The sequence below is a fragment of the Pyrus communis genome, chromosome 13, assembly GCF_041283825.1.
Source record: "Pyrus communis isolate YQ-2024b chromosome 13, ASM4128382v1, whole genome shotgun sequence".
Taxonomy (NCBI): domain Eukaryota; kingdom Viridiplantae; phylum Streptophyta; class Magnoliopsida; order Rosales; family Rosaceae; genus Pyrus; species Pyrus communis.
In genome coordinates, this window is record NC_142577.1 from 25,756,424 (window position 1) to 25,780,596 (window position 24,173).

Genomic DNA, 24,173 nt, shown 5'->3' on the forward strand with positions numbered 1-24,173 from the left:
TTTTTGTTTTTCTAATTAACGAGAAGTAATAGAAACAGTTTAATGAAACACTACAAATACACAAGTTTTAGTTTGGAGAAATATTATTGACATACCGAACAATCATTATGCACTTCTTCCTTATAAAAGTGCAATACAACGAGCACATTACGAATTTTTCGATCTCTGTATAATAACTTCGTTAATTAATGAGTATTTAAGAGTAACCATATGTATAAATAATATACAAATCCAGAAAATATGTGTACATAATATATTTAGCTAGCAAAATGAAAAAGGAGCAAGTGAAAAATATGGTTTTGGACGAGTCTTCTGCTTCTTTGTTGTTTCTTTTGCAAAGGAGGAGTTGCTTTGATAAGAAAAGCTCGACAATTGTAGGAAGAAAGGGATACGGTAATTATGGGTTGGAATTTGGAACTCATTGGCCCATGGGCTATTACTTGTGAGGCTATGGCACAATTATCCTTGGGTCGTTCTTTTGCGTATTTCGTTTGGGAGTAGGATCTTCTCTCGTACTAATCTCCTTCTCTTTTCCTCTTTTTTTTTTTACTTGAAAGGTTATTTTTAAGTCACGTTTATATTTTGTATTGATTTTTTTATATAGAGAGAAAGAGAATCAAGAACAAGAATGTGTAAGAGGAGGGGTCGGGGGAGGGGAAGAGAGGGTATTAGGAGGAAAGAGAATCCTAGTGCATTGGTTTGAAAATCTTGGATACCATCTCCTACAATTGGAAGAATGACCATCCATGCCACTGTGACAGTATTTCAAGAGAAATGTTAAGGGAACACTCAAAAGTGATAGTACGTCATCTCAAGGTTTAACGTTAATTTTTGTACCTATATTATAAGCTAATGTACGAAAAAACATAAGATGCAAAAGAGTTCATGAAGAGTTCCAATTCACAGAGAAGCTCATTAGCATTTTTCATCTTCCAATTTAATAATGCACTATCATATGAAAAAATTGAAATAACATTATGTTATTAATTTAAAATACTGATACAGACGTATCCGGACCCAAAGAAACAACTGAAAAGCCTGTCATGGTTTTCTGTTTTATGAATCTCAGATAATAATAAAACTAGAACAAAAGCAACTACGTACAAATTTCTGAAATAACTCCAAAATCTCTTTGACAGAAAGCTCAATCAACTCAATTGATTTTCCAACAAAGAAAAAGAAAAAGCGAAAAAAAGCAGCTTTTACATGGACTTTTCTTTCTCATTTTTACAGACGAATACAATCACATATTTCTGATATTTCAAACTAAAATTAACTTAATGAACAGGGGAAAATTTTGAAAAATGGTTGTCACCTAGGGCCAGAAAGCTCCATAGCTTCCACCACAAGTGAAGATTCTTCTATAAAATCTGAATATCTTTGACGCGGGTGTTCACAGGACCGGAACCTCGGTGTCTCCACCTTCTGCGAGGCCTCCCATTTCTCGGCTAAGCCATCACCTTCCAACATCTTTAACACCTCTGACATTTTTGGTCGGTACAAAGGATTAAATTGAGTACACAACAAGGCAACCTGAACCATTTCTTCCAGTTCAACCCTGTCGATATTGCCCTTTAGATCCTTATCCACCATGAGATTTAGCTTTCCCTCCTGATGGAGCTTCTTCACCTGCATTTGTGTTACACAACCATGTGAGTTGTTGAAAAACATTTTTCTTTGTAGAACATGGTATTTTCTCACACATACATCAGCAGTGAAAATACCAACTCTGCGTTAATGCAGTTATGCAAGTAACCCATTAATATTTCATGCAACAAACCAAGTTTCTTGACACTTCTAGCAACACTCTAAGGATCACATGTATGTACCATCAGGACAGAAACAGGAGGGAAAGCCAACGGCCATGTGTTAATACGTGGTTTGAAAGGGAGAGAGAGCGTTACCCAATCAAGCATTACATTGAGATCACAGTTATTTCATACATGCAATTAGGTAAATCTTACAAATGAGCATGCATGTCTGTGTGAGAGAGCGAAAGGGAGAGATAGCGTACCCAATCAAGCATTACACCCTTCTGGTTTGCAACTCGTCCAAAGTCCAAAGCCTTTTGACCTGTGATTAACTCCAGGAGTAAGATCCCAAACCCGAACACATCAGTTTTATCTGATGACTGACCAGTTGACAAGTATTCTGGAGCGATGTGACCAACAGTGCCGCGGACAGCTGTGGTCACATGAGATTCTCTGTGATCCAAAAGCTTTGCCAACCCAAAATCTCCAACAACTGCCTCGAAGTCTTCATCGAGCAAAATGTTCGCGGCTTTAACATCACGGTGGATAATTCTTGGGTCACACTGCTCATGCAAATAAACCAAACCCCTGGCTGTACCTAAGGCTATTCTCTTTCGCCTTGCCCAGTCTAGAGCTGGTCGACCATGTATATGATCTGGGGAAAAACACACAGAATGCAAAAAAGGGATTTAGCAACAGTCGTATGTCAGATTTGAATATTGTCAACTTAGCGCTACAAGAACACTCTCAAATTGAACAGATAACAAGGAACACAAATGGTTGCGATCAATGAAATGCTGGAAAATAATAAACGGTTTATATTAGTTGAATCATTATCAACATGTTAGGTTGAATAAAGTAATTTTTTATATCGTTTTGCAGCTTAGTTTTGGAAGTACTGGGCGTTGGACTGGAGATGAGATTATGGGAGGCTAGGTTCTGATTCGAGGCTGACAATAACAGCAAGCAGAATTAAAAGAACATGCTAACCTCTTAATCGAGAGGCTACACTTCCGTTAGGCATAAAAGGGTAAACAAGAAGTCTTTCGTTCTCAGTTGAACAGAACCCGCAAAGCCTCAGAAGATTCCGATGGATAGCCAAACTAATCATCTCAACCTCTGTTTGAAATTGGATCTCACCACCAGCGGTGCTGTAGTCCTTCAGCCTTTTAACTGCAACCAGAGTCCCGTCGTTCAAGCTTCCTTTGTATACAATCCCAAAACCACCCCTACCTAGAATGTTCTTTGAGTTGAAATGGTCCGTTGCTGCCCAGAGCTCCTTAAATGTATACCTCTTCAAATGCCCCAAGCACACTTCTGGGTCATACTGATCCGCTGCACAACCCACCAAATCAAGAATTCATGGATTATCGTTGGTGGGGAAAAAGAGTATCACTGGTTGCATGAAACAATATCAAGAAATTCTCAAAGTACAATTCAAATCCTAAGGGTTCACCGAAAGAGAAGGTTCAACGACTTGAAACACTTTCCCTAAGATTACCTAACTACAAAAGGAAAGGGTTATTCATGATTTAGATTTTAGTCGTGTATTGAGAATCTTATTATTATGATTATTATTATTATTATTATTATCTCCTATTACCATCATGTGTTAACAATCTTTATATGAACAAATTGACTCTTGTGTTTTCTACATACAAAATCTTTTTTGTTGTGTTTGGATAGAAGAAATTAAAGAGAGAACGTGCCTTTGGATTTGGAATTTTCTGAACTATTCATTTCTAATGAATGTTACCGCATTTTACCAAAATATCAAAAGCTGAAATCTGAAAGATTACTGATTGAAACATTCACACACTCAGACTTGCACCATTATTAAAGAGTTGGGGCAGTGTGGCCCTTAAGGTGAGTAATAAAAGGACAAATCGGAACCATACCTCCTAAAATTCAAGCACCCCTATCAAGATGTTAAACTATCTGAGATACTAGTTTTGAAATCTAGAAAAGCAGGAAAATTACATATAAGAAAACTTACCATTGACATCGAAGAATATCTGCTGGTTGTGTCTATATCGCAGCCAAACAAGTAACCCAATAATTATTATGACACCAAAGGCAGCACTGAAGCTTGCACCGAGGACAATAGTCATGTGGTGGCGTTTTGTTCCAGAGTCTGATTCTAAGAAAGCCAAATTCATGAATCACCAGTGTCACAAGGAAGGCTAAAGGAAGGAACATAAAAAAAATAAATAAAAAAAAAAAGAACGTGCATATATACCTTTTAGAGCATCAGGTGGGAAGGATAGTGGCTCTGGAAAGACTGCAGAACAGTTCTCAGACTTTACTCCACAAATTAAAGGGTTTCCAACAATTCTGAAGTGAAAAGAAAAACAAAATTAGGCTGAGAATGAAACCAAACTATTCGAGTAACTACGCATTAGTGGATCAAATAACAATATAGCTCACTTGAAAGTTCGTGCGGATATTTTTGGCAAGGAACCGCTCAAATTGTTGAAAGAAAGGTCCCTACACAAATGTTCATTGAAATTATCAACAAACAAAACTCGACTTGTAGGTTTTCCCATTTATACTGCAAAGAAAAGTAGAACACACAAAAGAAGGGGGAAAAGACATACACAAGAGTGAGACCTTCAACTGCAGATAGAGACTCGGGGAAGGGTCCTGTAAGGCTGTTGTTGTTTAACCGCCTGTCTTGCTCGAAAAACAAGAGAAAAGGTGTAAGCATTAGCTATATTCGCGTGGTTATCGAATATCAAAATGTTTAAAAGACGTAATGTGATGATTTTTTAACTTACAAATAATTCAGGTTCTTTAGGTTGCCCAACGAATCTGGTATGTCACCATTGAAATTATTATTGGAGAGGTCAAGAGTCTGAAGCTTCTCCAAATTCCCAATTGAAGCAGGAATTGGACCCGAAATCTCATTGTTTTGAAGCAACCTGCATACGTAAAACAGTCACGTTTGTTCAAATCAAAACACTTCTGCAACACAATATCAATTCATATTCAAATTTCACAAGAACAAATAAAAACCGACATGAAGGAGGTGCAAACTTACACAGATTGCAAGTTACTGAGGTTTCCAATCGCCGGAGATAAGATACCGGACAAGCTCTGGCTAGGCAATCCCCTAAACAAAATAATAAGAATCATTTACCGAGAAAATAATTCATCAAATAGACAACTAGTAAAGAAAACTCTGAATTATTTTTTTTTCTAGCCATAAATATCCGGAAGAACTTACAGAGCAGATACATAGCCATCAGGAGTACAAGTAACCATCCTCCAGCTGCAGGGATCTACAGAGTTACTATCCCAGTTTTCCAAAACGTTATGTGGGTCATGTAGATCGCTTTTAATGGCCGCCAATGCTTCAACTGTGAATATTTCCAAAAACAAGATAAAAGGGTTATTTTCTGCAGGAATTTTCTTTTCCATTTTCTTGTTTTTTTTTTTTTTTTTTTTTTTAAATAAAAAGGCAAATCCTAGGCTGCACCCAATTGAGACAATGCAATGGTGAGAGCATTAACTGAACAAATTGAGGGAGAAAAAAATATATATGGTTTTTTCCTCTTAAAAAATTAATGAAAAAATTAAATGAACCTTCATAATTTACACCAGTAGGAGAAAGAGTTGCAGAAGAAGCCTCCACCAATGCCAAAACAAGTAAACCCAATTTCCACAACGTGAAAGTACTTCTTCCCATGTAGTCTTTTTCTCTCCCCATTCAACTTTCTTTGTGCTAATTATAATTAGAGCAAAGAAGCAGCTTTTATTCAAAAGCACCACAACCAACAAAAGCACTATCCATTATCCAATTGCCTTATCCAGAATATGCAGCAGTTTCACAATCAGAATCCTAGAAAGCAAACCCCACTGCTCTTCCGGCTTTTCACTTCCAGATAAAGTCAGTGTCTTTGTGGATGAAACTTGAAGGAAACAAAAACCCAATTGCTAAAATCACTTTCCCAGAAAGCACTTTGCTCGGAAATAGAAACCCGAATCAAACTAAGGAGAATGAGCACCGTATGAGCTGAGACAAGCAGCAAAAGGGAGAGAATTTTCTCGAGAAACAAACAGATACAAGCCTGGATATATGGGATCCTAGAGATCTGAAAGTAGTGGGTTTGATTTTCTATAAGTTTTGGGCGATCCCCATAAATTCCATGTGGGCTGTGTTGTTGGTTTGTAGGCGAGCTCAGTCCTTCCTCTGTGATTCCTGCAATACCACTACCACCACCATTATCTTGGTTTACAAGGAGTGAAGGAGTGAGAGTGAATTTCCATTCAAAGAGTGAAAAGGAGAGTGAAATGAAACTCACTCACCCACACCAGAAAAAACCACACACGCAAGGGCCAATGCAAAAGGCCAAACTCGGACACAGATACACATGCCAACACAACCCATCAACTAAAAAAGAAAAATTGTGCCTTTTTAAAAAGAAGGAAAAACAAAAGGGCAGTGAAAAAAAGGGGTTTTTGATATTTGGGAGGGAAACAACTTGGTAGGGATGAATGATTGGGGTTGCTATTTACACCGACGTAATTTGTGACTTTTTTGTGAGAATTTTAACGAAAAATTTTCAGTATTATTTATTTTAATGAAAAATTATATTTTTATATTAAAAAAAATTAATTTTTATATTATTCACTTTACTCTTTATTTTGTCTTTATCGTTAAAACTCAAAATTTTCAAATCAAAGTTTTCCTTTCTTTTATATGTACTTTTGATCGTAAACGTTATTTTTTTTTTTAATGTTTAGATTAAAAACGTTAAAATTTTAATTAAAGATCAATTGTTTGGAATTACATTGTGAAGATCCACTTAGCAAGGAAGCATTTTTGCTAACGTTATTTTAATTAAAGATCAATTGTTTGGAATTACATTGTGAGGAAGCATTTTTGCTAACGTTATTTTAATTAAAGATCAATTGTTTGGAATTACAATGTGAAGATCCACTTAGCAAGGAAGCATTTTTTCAAACGTTATCAGAACTATTTTTAGTGTAACAGTCTCGAAGAGGTTATAAATCATCAATGGCTTTTAATGTTTTTCATTAACAATCTCAAATAAGTTCTGAATCATCAATAGGTCCACCTTTAGTGTTTTTCATTAACAGTCTCGAATAGATTCTAAATCATCAATGTGTTCGCCTTTTAATGATTTTCGTTAACAGTCCCGAATAGGTTCTAAATCATCAATAAGTTCGGTAGACTCTTTACAGCTTAACTCGACATGATTGCACGATAACAAGACTGATCAAAATACAAAGAATCTCATGTCCACAAATAACGCGGTCAAACACTCTCTATCCAAATTATGTAAGAATTTCAAGCTCTTGTAAATTATGTCTTACGAATGACGTAGTCTGAGATTTGAACAAATTTTTTTATTTGAGATGCTAAAAGAAATTCAAAAAGAAAAAGTATAAATTAGGGGGACAAAAAATAAAAAAAGTAAGATTTGGGGGGGGGGTGGTGATTGGACTGAAGGGAAGTGTGGAATTGGTCAGAGAGAAAAATGGGATAGTCTATGCAAAAGGGCAAAGATTGCAGGTAAGTTTCTGGCGGGTCACGTGCTTGGATTGTCTTGGCCTTCGTTGGCATTTGGCCTGCTCACCCTTTCTTTCAAATTAAACGACATAAAAGTGATCACACTATTCAGTTAAAGTAGTTCTACAGGGCATGGCCCCCCATCTTCTGCTAAAATCAGCTGCGAATATTTCAAGTAATTCTTCTGATTTTAGATTTGATTTTCGTCAAAACAGAATCTAAACTCTATTATTATGATTAATTTAGTATGAAACTTAGTTCATTTCTCAACTTCTTTGAAAATATCGTCTTTTCAAAAAACAAAAAAAAAAAGATTCAGATTTGATGTAAAGTGGGTCAGTGCATTAGTGGTTGAAGGATTCAATTAAGTGGTTTGAATTTCTGAATTGGTTAACTTCAAACACAATCCGGAGAAGATCTCAATTCATATTCATTTATCCAAACAAATAACAAAAACGTTTTGCCATGTTTTTGGGACTTTCCAAGAGGATTAAAATACACGTGTAACACTAAAAATATTGGCAAATTTAGGTAAAAGTGGAAGTGAAGAGAAATTTTGGACCCACGTTGCGATTTTAAAAAGAGTTAATTATGTTTAAAAAAGTTAGAGCACTCCAAATATTTTATATTTTAGAAAGTAAAATGCTCGTATAAAAATGCACAATTAAATTTTAAAATACTAATAATAGTTGTCTTAAGTTTTATTATCTTTTTAAGTTACTTGAGTACTAAAAACAAAGAAGAAGAGGAACTTGTAAGCTTTGCCCTTAGTGTCTCTTTCTTTCTTATAGAATTTTGTTCTATTGTCTTTTTAGAACAAAGAACAAGAGGAACTAGTAACCTTTACCAAATGGGTAATTTTATGCTATATTTCTTTCTTTCTAACCTAATTTATTATGTGGATTTGTTGTCTCTCATGTTTGAATTGTTGCATGCATCAAGTATCGTAAAAAAAAATAAGGGTATGAAACTAGGATGAAAAAAATTTTGATGTATAAAAATTTGAAAATCATCATTGTGACATCCCACATCGCCCAGGGGAGTGATCCTTATATGTATATTCTCATCCCTACTTAGAACAAGGCCTTTTGGGAGCTCACTGACTTCGGGTTCCATGGGAACTCCGAAGTTAAGCGAGTAGCGCACGAGAGCATTCCCAGGATGGGTGATCCATTGAGAAGTTCTCATGTGAGTTCCCAAAAACAAAACCGTGAGGGCGTGGTCGGGGCCCAAAGCGGACAATATCATGCTACGGTGGTGGAGCAGGCCCGGGAAGTGGTCCCCCCTCGGGTCAGGATGTGACATTTGGTACCAAAGCCTAACCCTGGCAGTGGTGTGCCGACGAGGGCGTCGGGCCCCTAAGGGGGTGGATTGTGATATCCCACATCACCCAGGGGAGTGATCCTTATATGTATATTCTCATTCCCTACCTAGTACAAGGCCTTTTGGGAGCTCACTAGCTTTGGGTTCCATGGGAACTCCGAAGTTAAGCGAGTGGCGCGCGAGAGCATTCCCAAGATGGGTGACCCATTGGGAAGTTCTCGTGTGAGTTCCTAGAAACAAAACTGTGAAGGCGTGGTCGAGACCCAAAGCGGACAATATCGTGCTACGGTGGTGGAGCGGGCCCGGGAAGTGGTCCCCCCCCCCCCCGGCGGGGATGTGACAACCATACTTGAAGGTATTAAATTGAGAATTGCCTAATGTTTTTAACATGCGTTATTTTATTATGATGTGATCATAAAAGCTTTTGTAGTACAAAGATTAACTTACGTTATGTTTTATTATTATGTATCATTTGTACAAGATTGTGAAATTATGCATCCATAAAAAAAGAGCTGATTTTCTAAGGTTTTCATTTGAGGACCTATGAGGTTTTTTTTTTATACGAGCTCTCAAATTAATCTTACTATAGATTAAATTATCAACTTAACTAATTTTGTTACACGAAGACAAAATGCTAATTAAAAAATAAAGTAAGAAGAGAGGTGAAGGTTTTATGTCACGTCGAATCTCTTCCATCTGCAAAATCTAGTCTCCTCATTGAATATCAAAACCCAGCAAATCCAATTACATAAAACCCTAATAACCTTACACATCTAATTTCATGCAAGTTTTTATCAATAATATTCAAGCCTAGTTAGTTACAAAGCACAAACAAATTTCATATTGTGTGGTTATGAAAATTGGGATCCCGTCTTCTTGAACTCGTAAACCCTTTTTCATATGAAATTTTGCGAATTTTCTTTTCAATCTAATCACTTTACAAAATTATTGTGTTTCAGTGTAACAACAACTATTTAAATTGATAGTTTAATTTACTATAAGATTAATTTAAGGCTCATATAAAAAAAGACATCACATTCTTCAAAATGACGATCTTAAAAAGCTATTATGTTATAAAAACTACTCTCAGAGACAAAAATTCTACTTAATAATAAGAAAAAGAAAACGAACTGCGTTTTAATTTGAATAATAGAATAATATAAACAAGATTTCACATTTTAAAAAACGAGTAAAATTGGATTAAAAAGTTGATGAGCATTGGGCGTTGCGCGGATGTAGGCGATGTGGGTTTGGGGGGTTTGAATCCGGCGGTTGTGGTGGTGGGTGATGCTTGCGTGCCACGAGGCAACGTTTGTATCCTCCTTTTATTCTTCATCGGGGCTCGTGAGAGAATCTCCGCAAACAGCCTTGCCCCGCCGACGTGGACTGTAAGACTTCCGCTCGTGTTATTGTGCGGCGGTGGTGGGTGATTTTTTTTTTCTTCTTAAAAATCACCATTTTTTCTGCTGCATTTTTGTTGGAAATATTTTGCTTACTACGATCAAATGATAGTGGCGTTTATTATTTATTTATTATTATCAATTGAGTTTAAATTTTAAAATATGTATGGTGAATAAATGCAAATTTCAAAATTAAACTCATCTAACAGATAGAATAGTGAGCAAAAATGCACGAGTTTTTGTAACACTTAAAAATCACCTTTGACAACAAATAGTAAGGCATTTAGTGGATGAAAATATAGAAAACAAAGAGCAAACACAAAAAAAATGATAGACATTGTGGACGCTGGTCGGTTAAAATTCACTTAAATACTATTTTTTATAATCAGAACACGGCTACATGCAGTTGAGTTATTGAATGATGGCGTAGGTTCGAACCTCGTCAGTGCTAATCTAATATCTAATTTAACTTATTGTTTGACAAAAAAATAATTTATAACATGTGAATTTATTTCTTTTAGTAAGAAACTTTCTCTTTACATACTAATTTAGAATATCCCATTATTAAATAAATGCAAAATTTAATTATTTGAAACTCATGAGCAATCAAATGCTTCAGGAGATGCTATATCTACGAGTCAAATTTCATGGGAGATATTTTTATATTGGTCCCGTAAATACTCATAGGAAATGTGCATTCGTATGTATTTCAAAGTATAAATAGAGACATAATGAAAAAAATGTATAAAATATAAAAGAAAGTGTGTTTGTATTGTTAGTTGGTAGTGGTAGTGGCATCACCAACTAATGCGTCTTTTATTTTGCTTTTCTATCTTTCTAATTTGTGTTACTTGATTAATATCATCACAAATCTGCAACATGTAACACTCATGAGCGTGGTAGTGACGCATGTCGTAACAACGAAAAACAGTTATGTCTATATATGTATCATGACGTGAGTTTGATTGTCACTAATTTTCTTCAATCTAACAATTTAACCAGATAAATCTATTGATGTACTAAAAAAAAAAACACACACGAGGATTTATACTTGCAAACACTCAAGAATTAGAGGAAATTAATTAAATAATGAAGTAATTGGTTGTATAATAATATTAAGAAAAATATAATGTTGTTTAAGAAAAACATAATTAAGTAATATAATTAAGAAAAATATAATGTTATTTAAAAAATAATGAAGTAATATAACATGAGGGAGTGAGCAGTCTTTTAAGAAAAATATAATTATTAGAAGATGATGCCGCGAGGGGAGTGAGGATCCTCGCTGAATCATCATTGTGAGGATCTTACATTATGCTGTAAAAAATTATTGTAATTTTTTTAACTTAAAATTGAATATAAATAGTACTTGACGAAAACTGACCGCATATTGTACAATAAACAGATGTGATTAAAGAATTCCTGAAATTCTTGCAAAATTTTTTTTTTGAGATCCTCGTAGGGAGGATCCAGCGAGAGGATCCTCTCTCTCCCGTGAGGGTGGTGTTATTTATGGAGTACATAAAACACTAGAACCCAGAACAGAACCCTAAGAGCATTTTTGACGCATTGGGAAAACTGAATATTCCCCTAAGGCCCTAATCTAATATTAGTATTAATCAAAACTCCTAATCTTATGCTCCTTGTTATTTGTTCCTTCATTCATTCATAAATCATAATAATGCTCAGATTTTTCAGCATATAATTATATGCGAGAGGGACTCCAACAACCATGCCCCGGACTCCGGAGTCCACACCTCCAACAAATACAAGGGTATTTTGGTCGTTTTGGGAAGATGAAATATTCTCTCACTTTACCCCACTCCAATGCTGGTCCAATACTTATGCCCTTAGTCCCACCCTCCTAGGTTCCTAAGGCCATATCAAACCGAATGGTCTAGAGAATCAGAAGGTTGAAAATCGTTTCTAACCGAAGGTTAGGCCAATAGGCTCATGGACCCCACTGAACCAAAAGGGCCAAAGAGCCAACCGGCCTACCCAAAGCAGTTAGCCGGCCGACCCGAGCAAGGCCATATGCTAACGTCATATTTGATTTTTCTTTTTTCTTTTTTTACAAAATTTAAGTATTCTATTTTTTTCCTATAACTTCCTAAGTCATTAAACAACATTAAATAACATTAAGTAACATAAAACAACATTAAACAATATTAAACAACATTAAGTAACATTAAACAACATAAAAAAAATTAACAACATGAAACTTAAACAACATTTTAAAAAACATGAAAATTATTGAGGTAATTTAATTTAAGTAACCATAGTAGTTCAATTAAAATAATAAATTATGTTTGGCCCTACGATCCTTTGGCCCTCGGTTGGAGATGACTTTTTTTTACATGACTATGTTTGGCCTATGGCCCTCTGGCCTCTCGGTTAAATATGGTAGGAAATATGGTCATGCATTGTTCATTAAAATATTGATTTTTTGGAGAGCCAGAGGGCTAGTCTTCGGTTAGAGATGACCTAATCATCTTTCTTTTTTATTTTGCTTCTAATTTTCTCGTTACGAATGTCACATTAGGCTAAGAAAAATATTACGGAGATTCTCTTGAAGTGAGATTTCTTAGGGCCACTCTATCATCTAATATTTTTGACAAATATTTTATGATGTAAACATAGAAATTAACATTAAACTGTAAAGTGAAGGAGAGTCTATGAAGAGTTCATCAAGACTCCTAATTTAAGAAAATCTCTTAGGATTTGATATACAACGTGGTCCTAACCCAGGCATGAAACCAAGACACAATAAATCTGACTTATTCATCTTTTTAGTTTTTAAGCTCACACCTACGCCACTTTAAGGTCCCACCCTTTCTCTCATGGCCCTAGTCCGATTTGTGGACATAAGAACTTCTCCTCCTTAGCATTCCTGTATACAAGCAGTATGAAGTAGAAGTGTCAATTTATTATCCAATTTTTAGTTAAAGTTCTTCGATTGAAGAAAAATGAAGTAATTGCTAAAGTCGTAAGAGGTTAGTAGTAATTCACTCGTAATTTGTCAATCGACAAGTTACTTGTATCTTGTAATTTACCTATCAAAATTTATTGGGCATCGGAGAAGATCCCACTTTATAGATTTGAACGGATTACACTTGTTTCATTTTTATCTTCTTGACCATCTAGCGCTTGTTTCATATTTGTCAAATAATTGAAACATAGGACTTTTTTTTTACAGTTGTTATATCCCACATTGTCTAGGGGAAATGATCCTTTATGCCTTATATGTATTTGCCCACATTCATATAGCACGAGGCCTTTTAGGAGCTCATTGGCTTCAGAATTCATTAGAACTCCAAAGTTAAGCGAGTTTGTATGAGAGCAATCCCAAGATGAGTAACCCACTAGGAAGTTCTCGTCTGAGTTCCCAGAAACAAAACTGTGAGGGCGTGCTGGGGGCCCAAAGCGGACACTCTGAAGTTAAGCAAGTTCGTGTAAGAACAATCCTAGGATAGGTGACCCACTGGGAAGTTCTCGCATGAGTTCTCATAAATAAAACCTTGAGAGCGTGTTCGGGGCCCAAAGCGGACACTCCAAAGTTAAGCGAGTTCGTGCGAGAATAATCTCAGGATGGGTGACCCACTGGGAATTTCTCGTGTGAGTTTCCAAAAACAAAACCTTGAGGGCGTGGTCGAGGCCCAAAGCGGACAATATCGTGCTACAGTGGAGTTGAGCAGAGAGTTTCCAAAAACAAAACCTTGAGGGCGTGGTCGAGGCCCAAAGCGGACAATATCGTGCTACAGTGGAGTTGAGCCCGGGATGTGATGGAGCCTGGGTCAGGATGTGACAACAGTGATGTTATTCACACACTCGTTTTTACCTTACATATCTCGTTAATCTCTATCTTTTGATCTTCTTTAATTCATTTGATCCGACAATTACAAAATTAAGAAGGGTGCATGGAAGGTAAAAGAAAGTGTGTGGATAACCTCTTTAAAAAAAAAAAATCATATTTTATTAGGAAAATTAATGAAAAGGTTCTGAAAACTTTAAATATTAACGATAAAGACAAAATAAAATGTAAAGTAAATAATAACATGATTTATTTTTTAATGTAAAAATATCGTTTTTCGTTAAAATGAACAGTTCTGAAAACTTTCCATTAAAGTTCCCTATTTTCTTTGTATGGTTCTGAATTTCTCAATCAAGCTACACAAGTTCATGCCTGATATTTCTTCGTATCATGTAAATCATTGTCGTCCAACTCATACCAAACTTTCAAGGATGGGGAATATAATAATACTATATGGATATGGTGATTTTGTCCAACCGCTATTCGACCAACACCTTACCAAAGCATGATTAGGTGGTGCCTTTTGCAACTTTTTCTGCTTTCAAAAGAGAAACAAAAGCACAGCTTTGAATTATGACGAAAGTGCCACTTTCAAAGTCGCATTGGCCTACTCCTCCGTCACGTTAATTTCTGCTTAATTTTTTTTATTAATTTTAATTAATCTCAAGTTTTACTTCGTAGTTGCATGGCTAATCAATTTTTGTTTTATTTTTTTTTTCCAAAGTCTCCAAGCAGGTAATGGTAGCAATCCCAAACCTAACATACGTTCACTCAACTCAACAATGATAAATAATAAATAAATAAATAATAGGTTCACATCCCAGATTAAATAAATTAAATTGTACGTCTTTGAAGTACCTAACCTATCTGGGAAATTAAATAAGAAAGGAAGAAAAATGATTCCTTTTTTGGGCCTGTGAATTACATATTGGGCTACCGGGGCCCACTTTGAAGTGATGTGAGCTGCGGTGGTGGGCCAATAGCCGAGACCAAACAATATTGCCACACATTCTTCTTAATTTGTTTTTTTATTTTGAGATTTTCCCAACCAATCTCTGGATGGTGTGACGCAGCGCTGATCTAACATTGACAACGATGTTTGCTCAATCCCAACTAAAATGAGAGCAACTTTTAAAAATGTAATCTTATTTAGGAGAGTGGTTTATATGTCACATGCACACAGTTGTCTAGTGTTTTTTTTTTTTTTTCTCAAAAGAAAAGAGGATTAGTTGATAGTCTCGTCACAATAGTCTACCTTTTTTAGGTCCAAAAAGACTCGCATAAGCATCTCAGCTTCTTCTTGACCATCATCTAGTGATTTACCTGCATTTGAAATCGAACTCAAAATGTGTTTGTGAAATACGGCCATGAAATTCATTCTCAATAGAACGTCACAGTAGCATATATCTATAAATTCTATACCATATGAGTCATTCTTGTCCTAACAATAATGTATTCGGGTCATAAAAGTTATTCTTCACCGCCATTTTCCTGATTCATGAAGATGAAGATTGTTGTACTTATCGATCACCACATGCCATTGATTCTATGAGTAGGCAGTCTGACCAGTGCTCACGAGTTTTTTTATTTTATTTTCAGTCGTTTACAAGAGGCCCGAGGGCCCAGCCCATGAAATGGCTTCAGGGATTGAGTTTTACAAAGAAATTGAAGCCCAAATTAGGAGTTTTGGGCTATAAGGGAATCCGTAAAGGCCTACGTTGAGACTAATATTTTTGTTTGTATGCAGTGGCCGTTATCAAGTTATCAAATTGGACCCAAAAAAAATGTTTGTGCCTTCCAATTAAGAGCATTTTCCACTATTTTTCTGTTGGCAGTCCCAAAAAGGAGTTTTTTTTATTTTTTAATTATTTTTTTATCGCTTATAGACAAAATTTAGTCTCTAATTTCACAATGTCATTTTTATATTGTCTTTCAAATTTATCAGAAAACCAGCTTGCACATACCTAAATACCCTTATAATAAAACCGAAGTATAACCCTAAACTAAAACCGATTTGATATTATGCGTTTGTTCAAAGATGGAAACTAGAGTCTGGAGTTCAACAAAAAAAATAGATGGAGACATCAGAGGCTCGCCTATATAAGTTCTCAACGGAAAACACTTCAGTGAATTGGATAGCAATTAAAAGATGATTAACGTCTATAATTTCTTTGGTTTTATATTGTTATGCGTTTGTATATACTGGTGTCAATTTCTTGCAATTAGGTTTTAACTTTCAAGACATATTACGGCTTTTTTAGATTTTTCAGTTAAAATTCACCTTTTCATTCTAATTGGTACAAAAAAAGAAACAGAAGCGATTTTTATATCATTTTTTCAGAGTTTCTTTGTAAAACCGTATTTGTCCATTTTACACCACCAATTCGCACTTCTCTATTCTTCGCCAACACTCAAAACTGACCACGTTATAAAAAATGTTGCACTTACAAGTGAAGTCATACGGTAAACGAGGAATACTAAGATATATGAGTTTGATGGAACTATTTCATAAGAAAAAAGGGCTAAATATATTTTCCACCCTCAAAATTTGAAGTGATTCTTAAAATGAGTCACGAAATTTTAATTTTTTCACATTACCGCTTTAAAGTTTTGAAATTGTATCCATTTACACCTTTGTCTATTTGAACTTCCAATTATCCATCACATTGATGAGTTTTTTTAGTCAATATGGTGCAAACGTGAATTACATGTCAACTCATTATGAATTTTATGCTCATCATACCATCAATTTAAATAAAATTCACATAACTCATTAGACAAACTGTGTAAATTAACACAATTTCAAAATCTTAAAAGGTAATGCGAGAAAGAGGATGCTGAATGTGGTTAGCCCATGAATAAAAGAAGATAAGAGATTTTATTTCATGGTTCCATGGCTTTGAAGATTCGAAATTGTTGTGATAGTACAGGAAGAGGATGTTGCAGTCATGCAACTGCGTACGCCTGCAGATAGGATTGGTATAAATGCTACTTGGGCACAATATTGGCCCTTGTCAATTCATGCATACGTTGCTGATTGATACAAAATGTATAAAAATCGGTTTGCTTGCGGTTGACAATGAAGGTTGTCTCTCCTAATTGATACAAGATGCATAAACATCACGTGACGACTATTGTATACAAACGATTGTTACAGAATACGATATAGTAACATTCAAAATTTTCTTTATTGCTAATACAGCGAGTGGTGTAGCGGTGATTGAGTTTTCAGTAATTTTTTGTTTGTTTAGCATGCGTTTGTTGGATCACTGGAGAAGATGCACAATTGACACATTCTTATACTCGTGTTTTGTTATTAATAAATTATAAATATCACTTCCTTAAATTATTTTGTGAGTTTGAAAGACGGTAGAAGGTAACGACACTGGTGCATCGATTCATTTATTTGTCATAATTATTCAAAATTCATAAATAATGAATTTGATACTAGATTATTATGGCATGTATTTTATGTAGAGTAAATCAATTCTTTCACCTTGCTTGCCATCCTTTACTTTCCCAATAATGTTCATAGCATGATCAAACACATATATTGCAATGCATAGTTCCAAACTCTAGATCTATCTGTCCACTCAGCAGATTTATAACTGGGGCCATTGTACGTTACCCTTATCTGAAACTAAGATATTATGTCACATCCCGGCCCGGAACCCTCATCATATCCCGAGCTCGACTCTACCGTAGCACGATATTGTTCGTTTTGGGCCCCAACCACGTCCTCACGGTTTTGTTTCTGGGAACTCACACGAGAACTTCCTAATGGGACACCCATCCTAGGATTGCACTCGCGCGAACTTGCTTAACTTCGGAGTTCAGATGGAACTCGAAGCCAATGAGCTCCCAAAAAACCTCGTGCCAGGTAGATATGAGAATGTACATACAAGGCTTAGAGGATCCACTCCCCTAGGCGATGTGGGATGTTACAATCCACCTCTCTTAGGGGCCCGACGTCCTCGTCGGCACACTTCTGGCCAAGGATTGACTTTGATACCAAATTGTCACATCTCGGCCTGGGCCCCCACCATATCCCGGGCTCGACTCCACTGTAGCATGATATTGTCTGCTTTGGGCCTTGACCACGCCCTCACGGTTTTATTTCTGAGAACTCACACAAGAACTTCCCAGTGGGTTACCCATCCTGGGATTGCTCTCGTGCGAACTCGCTTAACTTCAAAGTTTCGATGGAAACCGAAGCCAATAAGCTCCTAAAAGGTCTCGTGCTAGGTAGAGATGAGAATATACATATAAGGCTTAGAGGATCCACTTCTCTAAACGATGTGAGATGTTACATATTATGTATGGATATATTTGCTTCAAATTAAATAAAAATGGAGAGGGGTCACTTATTTCGTGGTCCAATTGAGATTCGAATACTTGATGCCAACATGAAGAGGATGTTGCAGGCTTGCAGCCATTCATATATTCCAAGTGGATCGTTTCTGCTGGAATATCTTGACCGTTTTAGATTCATTTGTATTTTTATTTAAGATTTGGTATTAAAAGTATTTTATTTAAAAACGTTTTTAATAATTTTAAAAATATTTTTAAATAAGTTCTAAAATGTTGAACCACTATATGTATCAAATTTGAATAATTTTTAATAGACATTATCTTTGAGAAAAGACAAAAAAATTGACTTTTTAATTATTCTAGGAGGAAATGGGCTTCATTCAATGAAATGCCTTGTTTGGTTAGCAAAAGAAGTAGCTTACTTTCTTAATGCTTGCACTAAAAGTTTATACCGAAAAATAAACGATTAGATCATTTAAATATCATTTAATCCAACAATCATATATATACATGATCGAAAATAGCTATGTAATCAAATTCAGCTAATGCTAGTCAAATTTTTATTGGTTACAACAACATCACCACCTCCTTAACTTAGCAGACTTAAGTTGCTCATCAATCTGCGGCTGCTTCCTGTCCTGCCTATTGTCTGCCAAGACCCCGAATTTCTCTCCGGAGCTCTTATTCGATTGTGACTCTCATTTTTTGTAATGAGCAATATTATGAGATTAAATTGTAGACAAAATTTTGTAAATTAAATGACGTAGAAGTTGACAATTTAATTATTACTTAAACATTGAGAAACATGCTCATTTTCTATTAGCGATACATCATTTAATTTGTAAATTTTGTATTAAATTTAGCCTAACTATCATTACTCTTTTGTAATTCATCGTTCCATTGTTCTTCTTAATGGGGGTCGTTGGATATGGAGCGTAATAATTCATCTATTGAAATCTTTCTAAACCCATCATTACTTTGTGATTCCCAACCTTCCACACACCCAAAGCATGATAATTCATCGTTACCTAACGGGTAATGTTAAAATTATTAAATTTGTAGGTAAAATTTTGTAAACTAATTAACATAAAAATTGATGATTGATTTATTATTTAAGTATTGACAAACATATTCATTTCTATTAATGATAAATCATTTAGTTTACAAATTAAGCATTACCCTTATCTAATTCATAACCCTAAATCAGACCAAGAAGATGATGTTTTTTGTTTTGTATTTATGTTTTTAGTTTATTATTTATATTTATTTTTAGCTTTGTTGGTTTAAGTTTTTAAATCGTTTTAAAAGATTTTTATAATAATCTAGGTGGCACCATATGAATTTTTTTTTGTCTATCAATTAGCTAACATGATCCTCTTTGTGATGATCATGGAGATCTGTGAATCGTGCGGTCAGTTTTTGTTGATACTGTTTGTATTTAATTTTAAATAAAAAAAATTAAAATGATTTCTGATCACATGGTTTACGATGAAAGGACACGATTATCAGATTCTCCGGATTTCCACAAAGAGGATCCGGATTCATCAATTAGCACACTTACAGAAAATTTGATGAAAGTGAAAGAACCAAATTAATAACCACCACGGGATGACCGTGTGGTTGGAGACGAATTTCAGACATGTATTTCATACGACACATCCTAAATTGGATTTATGGTGCTAATGGATCACAAGATGGTGGTTGGAAAGGCTAAAATGATTATGTGTGTCTTCACGTTCTCTAAAATGATGGACTGTCGTGGTGAAATCACCCACTAATCTCCTTTTGCAAGAAAAAAAATAAAAAACAAGAAGGAACCAAATTAATTGATTGATGAAGCTTTATATTTCCAGTACTATTTTGACTAAAATGTCCAATTTATGGACCAACCGTGATAAAAGACAGAATTCTAACGATGTTCACCACGAAAGTTTAAATCTAAATTTTTTTATGGGACTATTTTTTGTTACCCCTTGAAAACCATTAGTCCAGTTTAAGCAAATTTTAAACTGAATCAAATAACGTAGTGTTAATAATTGAATTATTAGCATTACCCTTTAATGTACATGTGTCACGATTTTTTCGATTTATTAAATTCAACGAAAGCTCTCAAAACAACATAGTTCTTGGTAAAATAATAGTATTCCATATAATTCTTTTAAAAAATAAAAAATAAAATATTCCTTATATACGATTAATCTTCCGCCATGATTCTTGCTGCCTTGTTCAAACCACTTTCAGCGCTCCAAGTTGTACGGCTTTATGCAAATCCGGTAGACCAACATTCGAACACTTCACCACCAACTTCTGCATTCGGGTGCCGTCGTTCACAACCGCATTCCCTACGCTCCCCCACCTGCACCCGCCGTCGACAAGCTCGCAGAGGATCAGCTCCTCCGGCGACCAAGTGTTATGCAGGCACACCATATCTCTCGTGCAGCTCATCGAAACCGTCCCCGCGCAGTCTGTCTCGCCCTTCAGCTTCTCCACCATCGCCGGCGGCATCTCCCCGATCAACGTTTTGCACTCAAGCGACACCCCGTTCACTTCCCACACTTTCATGGTTTTCAAATTCCCCGCGCTTCCGACCGCCTCCACCAAAATAAAGCGGCCATCAGCGAATCCCGTCACGGCCCCGAACACCGTTCTGTCGGGACACAGATCGTACGGTCCACACCACGTCTTGGAATCGGGATCGAAGGTGTAGGTCAAACCGGTGTTTTTATCCGTCACGTACAGTTTGCTGTCGTCAACGGCGACCGAGAGCCACGTGGAGGCAGCAGAGTCCTTGAGGATAGCGGGCATTGAGTTGCACGTTCCCCATGTGCGCTCCCTCGTGTCGTAAATTTCGACGGCCAGGGGGTCGTCCTCGTAATCGCAGGTGCCGCCTGCGACGACTATGCGGTGGCCCACCAGCGCGACAATCGGGTCGGTGCGCCAGACCAACGGGGCGTCCACGTGGTTCCACGTGTGGTGGAGGGGGTCGGTTGAGAAGGCGAATTTGGAGGGAGACAGCATGTAGAGGAGCGTGGAGTGGGAGGATCGGAGGGTGGAGATGGATTTCATGGACGGCTGAAAGTGGATGTCGATCCAAGCGTGCGAGGCAGGGTCGTAGGCACGTGCGTTGATCTTGTAGGGAGACCTGATCGTTTGGGCTAGGACAATGAGCCAGGGCTTGACGTTTCGGTTGAGGTGGCGGAGGGAGGAGGAGACGGCGCGGTTCCAGGACTTGGACACGTGACAGGCAGGAACGAGGTAAAGGAGAGGCACGTGGTAGAGTATGGCCTCTAGGACGTCTCCGTAGAGTGGAGCTTCTTCCTGGTCTTCGATGCTGGAGATTTTGGTCGGAATTTGAACATGCAACGCCATTGCTAATTGTTTTAGAGAGAGAAAAGAAGGAGAAAGAGGGAGATGATTTGTTTGAGTGGGAAAGCTGTGCGTGGCCGGACCTTTATATAGGGAGCGTGAAGTGGATATAATCTATACTTCCTTGGCTAAGGCTAGGCTTAACTTCGATATATATATATTTTTTAATAAATGATATGACCTACATTAAATCAAGTTTAACTTCATAACGGATTAATAATAATGTAATTTAAATTTATCTTTACGATAATAAAATTTAAATAACTTTTATTTATAAGTGATAAAAAATACTACTAAATCGTAGTATTAATATCACTAAATCCTAATATTAAGTGATATTAAAACTTTAATTTGAACAAAAAGAAAAAAAAAAACTTGTTAATAATTCGTTTGTTTTTTTAATGTTAGAGAATAAAAAAAACAGAGAAGCGTGAGGTGACCGGTGGAGAGGGGCGGGTCGGTGGACCTGACCGCGACTAGATATTGGTGAAGAAATAAAAACAAACAATAAGAGAATAATCCACGCCGTCCATTTTGGGGCTTCACCACCAACCAACCACATTTTTTTTATGATTCAATCCAGAAGTAGTATAATCCCAGAGAGGTGTAGATGACCTAGCCAAACAGAAGTATTAGCCAGCCAACCACCTTGGACAAATTTGTCCAGTCCAAACTACACAAACGAAGACTTCTTGATTCAATGTTCCATATTCAAAAGGGAAGAGACTTGCTAGGGAGCCACTGTTTGGTCTTAACTTATGAGTCATGACATGCATCGATTCTTTATGGATTCAAAATACCATGTTACATATATGAAGGGAAACTTATATATAAAATGTTTACCTTTATTGAGACATCTCAGTTCAATAATGCATCGTCATACAACGAAAAATTTACACAACACAATGCATTATTGAACTAGAGTGCCACGTAACAGGAAATTACCAGTTCCATGTCGATGCTTCCCCTAACATGGGATCATTTAAGTTTAACCACTTCGGAAAAAAGAAGCCATCTGGATATGGATGGCATGTATCAATTGTGTAATTCAACTTTCTTCTTTTATCTTATTTCACTAGGTAGAAAATCCATTATACATAGAATTAGTAGCCTTTTTACACGTGCTCACGCACATGCGAGAGATTCCTTTTCTAATTACGTGTGCTACTCGCCCCTTAAGATGTGTTGTGTTAGTTGTTTTCTTTCTCATACTGCGTCTAAAATAAAATACAACATACAATTGCAAATAAAAAGAAATATAACATATCTAAGTCGCATGTAAAATGCGTGAAAAAAGAAAGACTTCATGCACGCGCGAAAGCATGTTCGAAGAGGTTACTAAAGAATAAAGAAAGAAATACAACAAGAAACTAGATAATAGTGTAAGAGAACAAATTAAACAATTCATCTATGACATTAAGCTGAAGAGTAAGAATTCATAAACGTCATCTTTTTCTTACAGAACCACAAAATACATCTCACTTCTATCACATCTGTTTGAATAGTTTATCTTATTAAAAGTTGCTTTTGTTACCAAAATCTAAAGAAATAGAAAGTTTTCAAACGGTCAAACCATATCCAAACGAAAATGCATCACTTGTAGCTTTCTCCAGAAGTTTTTCTTATGGGGATTGCTTTGATTTTTCTTCTACTATCTTTGTTGCAAGCATGGTAATGGCATCATTGTATTGTGGGGTAAGAGATGATGTAGCGTCAAATAACTTTTATTTGATATTTTGTACAGAGGAGAAAGGCGATAACTAGATCAAACTACTAAATCAAATGATTAAGCAACTAAGAAACCACATAATTCAAATTAAGTACCTGTAAGAATTTTGACCACGTATAACATTTGGTTGGTTCATGTTTTTTCTTGTGATGTTTTGCTGTTTGACTCAATAAATCACAGATGCTGCTAATGTTGGGATGAGAGGCAGTGCAACAATCTGTCCCAAGAAAAATTACAGCTTGACATTGCACTTGTGTTAAATACTCAGCCAAAAGATATAAGTTAAGCTTAGAGATTATAATCATGCTACCAACATTTGACCCAAAACTGAAAGGAAAAAAGTTGAAATTTCATGCCATGACACATAGGAGATGATCGATAAAGCATACTCTGCAATTTTTAATTGAAACATTGACAATGGCTTCAAATTTAACTGAATATCTAAAAAAACTTGTAAAGCTAATTATATGGAAGAAATGTAGAGAAAAGCAAAGTGCTTCTACCCCAGGTTTGATGCTTTGCAGATGCAGTGTTTAAAATATTGGTATCTATGGAAATATCGATATATAAATTTGTTGAAATATCAATATCGATATTGGATGCCTTCAATAGAAATGTTGGAAATTTATTTAGGGAATGTCAAACATTGGTTTGGACGAAATATAAAAGTTTCTTCGATATTTAACCGATATGTCGAAAATATTAACAAAATCTTTTGATTTTGGCCTAAACTTAAGATTTTTCTGGATATGGGATGAAGTTTAGATTTCACCACCCTTTCCACATATTTTTTCTGATTTTTCAGATAGTTTCACGGAAATATCGACAACGAAGAAATTTCACACACTACTTATATGTAAGACTTAGTTTTCTATGTTCGCCAACGGCTTTCAGAGAGCACCAAAGGTGAGTGTGGATTCTGCTCAGTGCTTGAGGCTCAGGGCAC

At 36.0% G+C, this 24,173-nt stretch overlaps 2 protein-coding genes across 3 annotated transcripts; both read right to left on the reverse strand.

Annotated features, from left to right (window-relative positions):
• Nucleotides 1-1,047: 1,047 nt before the first annotated feature.
• On the reverse strand, nt 1,048-6,275 carry LOC137737417 (protein CLAVATA3 INSENSITIVE RECEPTOR KINASE 1). 2 transcript variants are annotated; one of them, XM_068476875.2, is made up of 11 exons: nt 5,337-6,275; nt 4,978-5,110; nt 4,792-4,863; nt 4,529-4,672; nt 4,349-4,420; nt 4,179-4,238; nt 3,991-4,085; nt 3,748-3,891; nt 2,742-3,086; nt 2,015-2,406; nt 1,048-1,629 (listed from the first exon to the last, which is right to left on the reverse strand). In XM_068476875.2, exons 1-11 carry the CDS (start codon nt 5,458-5,460, stop codon nt 1,312-1,314), a joined length of 1,899 nt encoding a protein of 632 aa, XP_068332976.1. In that variant the 5' UTR covers nt 5,461-6,275; the 3' UTR covers nt 1,048-1,311. The 2 variants fall into 2 exon arrangements, with proteins under 2 accessions (XP_068332976.1, XP_088538687.1); XM_088682561.1 differs by having other exon boundaries at nt 3,748-3,885; nt 5,337-6,142.
• Nucleotides 6,276-20,156: 13,881 nt separating this feature from the next.
• LOC137738137 (Kelch repeat-containing F-box family protein) lies at nt 20,157-21,605 on the reverse strand. Its single transcript, XM_068477766.2, has one exon. It carries the CDS (start codon nt 21,499-21,501, stop codon nt 20,359-20,361), a length of 1,143 nt encoding a protein of 380 aa, XP_068333867.2. The 5' UTR covers nt 21,502-21,605; the 3' UTR covers nt 20,157-20,358.
• Nucleotides 21,606-24,173: the final 2,568 nt, after the last annotated feature.

Bases quoted from the DNA above. Each gene is read 5' to 3' on its own strand.
- LOC137738137 (XM_068477766.2), bottom strand. From the start codon at position 21,501: ATGGCGTTGCATGTTCAAATTCCGACCAAAATCTCCAGCATCGAAGAC.
- LOC137737417 (XM_068476875.2), bottom strand. From the start codon at position 5,460: ATGGGGAGAGAAAAAGACTACATGGGAAGAAGTACTTTCACGTTGTGG. The intron at 4,673-4,791 runs GTAAGTTTGCAC...TTACGTATGCAG, and splicing joins CTCAGTAACTTGCAATCTGT to GTTGCTTCAAAACAATGAGA. The intron at 1,630-2,014 runs GTACGCTATCTC...ACACAAATGCAG, and splicing joins AGGGTGTAATGCTTGATTGG to GTGAAGAAGCTCCATCAGGA.